The sequence below is a fragment of the Nicotiana tabacum genome, chromosome 19, assembly GCF_000715075.1.
Source record: "Nicotiana tabacum cultivar K326 chromosome 19, ASM71507v2, whole genome shotgun sequence".
Taxonomy (NCBI): domain Eukaryota; kingdom Viridiplantae; phylum Streptophyta; class Magnoliopsida; order Solanales; family Solanaceae; genus Nicotiana; species Nicotiana tabacum.
Genome location: NC_134098.1, coordinates 92,101,780 through 92,109,768, shown reverse-complemented (window position 1 = coordinate 92,109,768; position 7,989 = coordinate 92,101,780). Strand labels below are relative to the sequence as shown.

The following is a 7,989-nucleotide window of genomic DNA, read 5'->3' as shown; positions in this document are numbered from 1 at the left end:
TTTGTTATAATTATGTAGGATGGTGTATATCGTGCAACACTGCTTCACATCTTTATTTACTAGAAGTTCGATTATCCTCCTCAGCAATTCTCCAAGAAATAGATTATGATTAGTGTATCTAGTTTTAGTTTGGGATGGCCTTGTGAAAATAGGAAGAAATACATAAATAGCCATTCTTTAGGCTGCTATTTAGGGATTAATCGGTACTTATTTTGTCCTGAAAATTTAAATTAAAAATCTTAATTTCAAGACTTTAAAAAATAAATTGAAAAGACATATTGACTAATTTCAAAATAGAAACCCTCTAAAATGGCTACCTGGTGTCATTTTTATATGAAAATAAGGGACGACTGGCAGGCCTAGCCACCAATGAAGGCCCATGTCAACTGTTATTTGGGCCTCACTGGATGTCAACATAATTTCCTCGAAGGAAACATCATTATTTCGTTAGGTAGAATTATGGAAAAAATATTTTTCTTAGAAAAATATATTAAACCGTAATTACGATTTACGAAAAGTTTAAAGGTCACAGCCTCAGAGGTTTTTAATAGTACAGTCAAATCTCTCTATAACAGTCTCGTTTGTTCCAGATATTTTTGGTTGTTTGTAGCGAATTACTGTTATAGAAAACATATATTATAACAGAATATGAAATTTGGTTTCGAAAAAACTTGATTTTTATAGTGAAGTGTTGTTATATAAGTATGCCGTGATGTAGAGGTTTTACTGTATATATCAAGAAAATCACTTAGAACTATGGCTTATAGCAAATCTTTAAGAAACTAACTTGATAGGAGTTCATTGAAATTCGAACTAGTAACACTAAAGTTCAAATCATCACTTTTTGATTAGCAAACTGTCCAGACCAACTTAATGCAAGTCTACTCAGTATGCATTTGTCAACATTTTATTTTATGTTCATTTGACTTCGATGAAAGATACTAAAATATACATAAGTTTTGCCAAATTTGGAATCTATTAGTAAGCAAGCTACAACAGCAAGATTGTAAGAAACTGCTCATTCAATATTGTCATCCTTACAACAGCAAGATTGTAAGAAATGTGCTCATTAAATAAAGGTTTAAGTTCTTCGAAGAAAGACAAGGGATGAAGACTAAAAATTTCTAAATCAAACTGCTTTTTCAAATTGACGAAAATTAAATGTGTCTGAAGGTGTCAGGAGCGGACCCACATAGGTTCAAGAGGATTCAACTGAACTCGCTTCGTAATATTTTTTACTATTTTTGAATGGAAGACAAGAGTGTGTTGTTCTAGTGGTAAGCACCCTCCACTTCCAACCAAGAAGTTGTGAGTTCGAGTCACCCCAAGAGCAAGGTGGGGAGTTCTTAGACGGAAGGAGCCGAGAGTTTTATCGGAAACAACCTCTCTACCCCCAAGATAGGGGTAAGGTCTGCGTATACACTACCCTCTGGTTTGTTGTTGTTGTATTTTTGAATGGAATTTTTTTTTCAACGAAACCAATTACTATAAAAGTAAAGAAATTGGATCCCTCTAACCAAACCTGCGCGATGGCCAAATGGTTCAAACTAGGTGAGCCGATAAAACGGTCGCATGTTCAAACCAATGATTCAGCATTATTATGATTTTTTCACTTTTTCAAAATGCTGACAGTTTCTCTATTTTTACATGCGCAAACTAAAAATTCACATGTGTTCTTGTTATGCACTTCTTCTTCGTCTTCTTTTATGTTTATTTTAGTTTACTCTCTTTTTACAGTTTTGGAATTTCTATATGAAATTATTAATTTAGCTTAGATTTTTTTTTGTTAACAGTTAGTGCAAGTTAAAAATTAAAATTAATAAATAAATAGAGTTAAGTATTCAAACTTATGTTTGTTACAATAAAATTTGTAAAAAAAGCTTAAGTTCAATAAATTATTAAAAATTAAAGGTAGATAGATATGTTGCTAAGATTTAGGTGCTTTATATATATATATATATATATATATATCAAAACGAAATAAAGAGATGCGGACAAATTTTTTGTAAGTTTTTGTTATCGATTATTTTTTAAAATTTCAGTATATGTCTGAACCCGCTTGTATAAAAATCTGAGTCCGCTACTGGAAGGTGTTATGTGATATTCATGCCTAGTCGTATTTGTCTAAAGATTTTTTATTATATATGTTAACAAACTAGTCAATTATCATTTTGGATTGAAAACTAATGAAGTACAACTTCAAACATAGAAGTTGACACCAGAAGTATGTTCAACTTAGAGCCGAAACTATACTTTTTATGGCATAAAGACCAAAGTATGTCCCTAAGTGAGTAAGACAGTAAGTGACAATCCAACGTTCAAGAGTGTATAATTTAAAGCACAAATCATGAGTTTATCCCAATCATTATGAGATAATCACCCTCCTTCAAGAAAATAAAACAATCACAATCATGTTAGTTTTTCTGTTCTGCCAAAAAAAATTCAACATCGACTTTTAACTTTGAGACTTCACTCCAAATAGTTCCTAAATCATAATAAAGAAATTTTAATCGAAGAATGAGGATAAATCAAGAAGAAACCTTTCAAAACTTGATAGATTTTGAGCTTGTTGTTTATGAACAAAATTCTATTTGCTTGTGAAATATGGACAAATTTATTAACAGTTTGTTTGGATGGTTGTTACCTATTGTATTATATCGTATTATTACTTTAAATACGATATTTGTTTTGATTGTTACTTAAATTTTATTGTGTCATATTACTCTACCTTTTTATATAATAATTTTACCATGTATCATAATTTTTTTTTATAATATTACAAGTTTATTCTTCATATTGCTGGTACATAATATCATGAAACAACGACAAACGATACAATCTATTCAAACATTATATTCATCAAACAATACAATACAGTATAATACGATACATTATTAAATGATATGTAACAACCATCCAAACAAGCTGTAAATGACTTGGTGGGCATTTGGGCTATTTGGCCGAATTTGAAAGAAAAAAAAAAGTTGAAGCTGAAGAAAAGTTACTTTATCTAGGTGAAATCATAAAAAAAAAAAGTTAAGGTTCAAAAGAATTTACAGAAAGGGATTTTTTTTGTCGAAATTGAAATAACAAAAGAACAATATTTGGAGCTAAAGTTTTCCAAATACAAGCGACTTTTTCTGGACTTTTGAACTCATAAATTTGGAAAAGGAAAAAGAAATTAGGTTGAGCCAAAGGAGAAGAATAAGAAAGGAAAAGGCCAGTCCTCTTTCTGTGAAGAATCAAATCAAAATGCATGCACCAGTTTGGGGTCCTCAGCTAGGAAATTTGTTCAATCATTCATGCCTAATAGCAAACAGGTTGCGGGCATTTTCTTCATCAGCTTACTCTAACCAGTCTCGCGGTGGCCTTCCTCGCTTCTACTCTGAGAAGCTCCCTCCTTCCAAGGCATTGTCCATTTTCTTCACACTCTACTTCCTCACTTGTATATAGCTGAACTTGTTGAGTTTTCCTTTTCTCAAATATCGGGTTCTTGATTGTATTGGAAAAAGAACAGGGTAGAGTGTTTATACAACCAATTCAATATGTTAAAAAGATTCGGACTTTATTGCATTTCTTTCGACTGTTAACAATTGATAAACTGAATTTTTTTTTTTATTACACTATTTAAAGGTTTCATAATGTTATAACTAATAACTATCTATAATCTGCAAGCTTTCTCCATTATCTTACTTAAGGAAGCTCACATAGGTAATTTCACATAAGTGGAATCAATTGAGTCCAAATAGAGGAAATGGATAATGAGGAGTATTGTATCCGACCCCAACTAGTTTGGATTGAGCAGTTGTTGTGTTATTTTCTTGTTCTGTTTTTACTCTTAGAGCTATATTCTTACTTTATTCAGATTAACTGATTTTAGCGCCTCAACTTATTGTTTTTTGATGCAGGATGGTGTTGTTCGTGTTAAAGGTGATGAATTCTGGCACATGACCAGGGTTTTAAGGTTGACAGTTCATGATAGGTACTGCCTTGTACCGTATCTTAAATGGTTACCAGTGATGCGCAACTATGTGCCAAAGAATGTCTTTAATGATTACACTCAATAATATGTGTAAAACAACTGTTCCTTTTGCACCAGTAGTTTCTTTCTCCTATGTGCATGGTTTAAGTCCGCCATGAATGGAAACTATGATGGCTTGTTTAAAAGTGTTATCTGCATTACCGTGTTTATTTTGAATAAGGAATGTGAACGGTTCCTTTACAACTACTAGCGTCCTTCCCTCCCCTAATTCTTGATCGAGATGTCCCCTTTTGGTGTTTGTAATATAGATTTCATATCTGACAATTCTATGAAGGATATGATTTTTCAACAACTAATTTTTGATTCCTTCTTAACATAAGTCAGAAAGGTTATCCTTGAAAAAACAAATATGTACCTGGGGTAATATTTGTGTGTGTGTGTACATATACATACACTATACAGATATAAAAGGATTTGAGTAGTACCATGCAATCCTATCAAACTGCACTCCGTTGAAAATTTGACATGTCTACAATCTCTATCTTTTAGTGTAGAATGAAAAATGTAAATCATTTTGACACTCTTTTGGAGTTTACAGACTCCATGTATCATTGATAGGAGCTTAAGTCCTCTATCTTGTACAGACAAACACTTTCTTGATGAAGTTTTTTGTTAATTATTTACTTAATTGTCAATTGAAATTGCTGTAAGTATCAGAAAATTGGGAACCAATTTCTTAAAATATGTAAATCAGAAACACTGGAATCTTAGAACTTATAGGACTTCTTTTATGAGGATGTCTATATATAGTATCCTTAGCTGAGGTTTAACATCGGTAGAAAGCTAGCACCCGTATTGGAGTTTTTAGTCCTTGAACAACGGTACTGAGTTAATTTCACCTATTCATGATGTTCAATTTGCAAGGGTAGAACTATTTGATGGAAAAGGAGGATTAGTTGAAGGTTGTATACAGAGCGTTGATCAGACAGGATTGGACATTGTGGCTCTCGAGAATCCAAAGTCAGTATCTCCTCATAGCACGCAGTGGCGTATCTATGCTGCATTTGGTGAGATTTTATGAGCATTGTTGGTAGTGTTATGTATTGTTCATTTTTCTATCTTGCGTGATGTGTGCTAAATTCCTGCAATGTAGGTACTCTGAAGGGAGGCCGAGCCGATTGGCTTGTGGAGAAATGTACGGTATGTCTGCTCATGTGGGTATTGTATCTCTCCTGAAGCTTTCAGTAACGTGTTTGTTCACTCTCCCGTCCGATGGTCTCAGGAGTTAGGAGCCTGCAGTGTGACCCCCTTATTGACGGAACGGTCTCCTTCCATATCAGAAAATCGCGTGGACAGATTACAACGTGTCAGTTTTGCTGCAGCTAAACAATGTAAGCTTTTCAAGTACGATGTAAAATGTATTTGTGTACTAATTTTTCTTTATGGGTTCTTATACTATGTTTTACACATTAACTTTTTGTTTTAGGCCAACGGCTGCATGAAATGGTTCTAAATCCTCCTGCAAAAATTGGTGCACTTTTACCTCTTGTAAGTTGATTATTCCAATTGCTTCCCACAAAGTAAATTTTTTTACGCTTCGTGTAAAGCACATAGGAGGCATTCTAGAACTATTTCTCATCTTTGTCTCTGCAACACTTCATTGTTCTTGGTTTTGTGGTGCCACCGATGCTCTAGGTCAAAAATTCAAAGCTTGCATTTATTGCTGTGGCAGAAGCTAAACCAGTATTTAGTGCTTTAAGTTCCATTAAGAAAGAATCAGCTGGACTGATGATAATTGGACCAGAAGGAGGTTAGTATCTTTCTGCAGCTTTTCCTTCTCTTCCTATCTATTCCCAAGTATTGTGCCTTTACACTGATGTATTATAGTTGGTCATATGTCAAGATTTTATCATCTGAAGAGTTCAATTATCCAGGATCTGTAGTGACAAGTGTTAGGAGTTCTACATAGTTAAATCAATTCATACATACCAAAACATTCTTAAAGAGTAAAAGTAGTCATCTTCCAGTAATTCACAGACTAAAGTAGGCTCTGTTTTAATGTGAAGCTCTAGTTTTTGGACAATTTATGTTTCAAAGCTCATTTGGCCTTAAACTTCTAAAAGTGGCTATTTTAGACTTTTAGTGCATTGCTGTTTTTATTTTGGAACAAGCAGAAGACTCTTTGTTTCTTTGTAAATCTTAAAAGAGGGAACGGAAAAAAATTAGTAAAAAGAGAAGATGAAGAAAGACAATAACTGAAAAGAAAAAAAAGAAGAAAATGGGCACTATCCTGGTGAACTACACGTATGAAAAAAAAGGATGCAGAGCCAAAATAAAATAAAAGATTTGAGGATACTAGACAATCATGCGTACAACATTCAGATATACAGTTAATTTTATAATTATTCATTCAGATATTCAGATATGCTGCGCATGTGATTATTGTGAAATGTTTGATGCTCCATTACAGACTTAACAGAAAAGGAGTTAAACATGATCCTGGAGGCTGGGGCAACTGCTGTTGGGCTTGGACCGCATCGTCTACGAGTTGAAACTGCTACAGTAGCTCTGTTGTCAGCTTTAATGTTGTGGGGTGACAACCAGGAAACATCAAAGGTCTAGCAACACTAGCAGGCAAGTGATGTTTTTGCTGCTTTGGAACCTTTGTAGTGATCCTTTCAAATTCAGTTAGATGGCCTTGTTTGGAAGGGCAGCATGCTAACTATACTGATTTTTTCTCATCTCTGCTACAGGAAAAGACTAAAATGTGTTACAGGATTTCTGTTTTGGTTACTGAGATTAAGTTTCCTGGCCCCCACTTTTGATAAACCATTGATCACTAGCTCAAGAGGCTGAATTGTAATAACAGAGGTCCATGCTCTCGCCGATTTATACACTTATTTAGATGACAAATAAATAATTAGTTATGTTTTAGGTTGTGCTCATATGCTGAGGGCTCCCAAGAAAGCTGCAATTTAGCATTATCAAAGAATTCATAAGCGAAGGCGAAAGAAGAAAGGACAATGATCAATTATTTGCTTATTTGTGTCTGGCCTCACCCTCGCCCCATTTTGGGAAGCCCAGTGTGTTATCCTTGATACAACGTTTCTGAGCTTGTCCAGCTTTACTTGTCTTTGTAATCCCAAGTAAAATCTGGTGGTATTGAATCCCGCAAATGATTTTGTTAACTTTTGGCCAATTGTTAAAGTTTCGAATTTCTACCTCAGTGGTAAGTGATGGCGTTGAAGTCCTTTTTTAAGTTTGCGTTTGTGCTTACTTTTCTGCAAGTTATGTATAAACTTGTCTTCAATACGGAGAAAGTATAATTTACCTGCTCTTTTAGCCTTGGAATCCAATTATTATCCTTTTCCTTTTTGGTTTTATACATATTTTTGTATCTGATGTCAATGTATATTTGCTACAACTCCGACTCTTTTTCTGTTTGAACAGGAGAAGTCAGAAGCTTGATATTAGACTTAGTATGTGCACTTTGCAGTGATAATTTTGTAAGATGTCTGTATTTCTATCTATGTTTTATATTGGGTTTTTTGGTTTTGGGTCGCTCTATGTGGGCTGACCCAACCCATGTAAAAGAGATAAGGGAGTTAGTTATCTATAAAGAGTTAATGCACAATAAAAGGGGAGAAAAAATATGAAAAAATGGGAAGTTGGCTTTTCAGAAGAAAACCGTATCTTTTCTTCTTTAAAAGAAAAAGTATAAAGAAAAAGTTTGCATACGCTTTCAAAATACAACTTCAAGAGACAGAAAAACTTCCTCTTGAATTCTCCCATAAACACATACAAAATCTAGGATATTTAGTTCGTGAATAAAAGTTTGTTTCCAAAAGATTACGACTTAGGGCTATTATTTTGGTGGTGAGTTCAACAATTCTTCCGTTGTGTTGTTGATAGGTACGCTAATGTTGTTCTTAGCTTGTGATTTATTCTAATAATGGTATTAGAACCTACGTTGTTTACTCCTAATTGTTGCAAATGGCCAGTTCCCT

General features: G+C 33.8%; 1 protein-coding gene across 2 annotated transcripts; it reads left to right on the top strand.

The window, feature by feature from the left end:
• The first annotated feature begins 3,119 nt into the window (after positions 1 to 3,119).
• LOC107815886 (uncharacterized) lies at positions 3,120 to 7,338 on the top strand. Of its 2 annotated transcripts, none has more exons than XM_016641531.2 (9): positions 3,120 to 3,408; positions 3,909 to 3,982; positions 4,907 to 5,049; positions 5,136 to 5,182; positions 5,265 to 5,373; positions 5,469 to 5,530; positions 5,678 to 5,792; positions 6,453 to 6,616; positions 6,736 to 7,338. In XM_016641531.2, the coding sequence occupies exons 1-8, from the start codon at positions 3,253 to 3,255 to the stop codon at positions 6,602 to 6,604; spliced, it is 858 nt and encodes a 285-aa protein (XP_016497017.1). In that variant the 5' UTR covers positions 3,120 to 3,252; the 3' UTR covers positions 6,605 to 6,616; positions 6,736 to 7,338. The 2 variants fall into 2 exon arrangements, with proteins under 2 accessions (XP_016497017.1, XP_075094306.1); XM_075238205.1 differs by having other exon boundaries at positions 3,210 to 3,408; positions 4,912 to 5,049.
• Positions 7,339 to 7,989: the final 651 nt, after the last annotated feature.

Bases quoted from the DNA above. Each gene is read 5' to 3' on its own strand.
- LOC107815886 (XM_016641531.2), top strand. From the start codon at position 3,253: ATGCATGCACCAGTTTGGGGTCCTCAGCTAGGAAATTTGTTCAATCAT. The intron at 3,409-3,908 runs GCATTGTCCATT...TTTTTGATGCAG, and splicing joins AGAAGCTCCCTCCTTCCAAG to GATGGTGTTGTTCGTGTTAA. The intron at 5,050-5,135 runs GTGAGATTTTAT...CCTGCAATGTAG, and splicing joins GCGTATCTATGCTGCATTTG to GTACTCTGAAGGGAGGCCGA.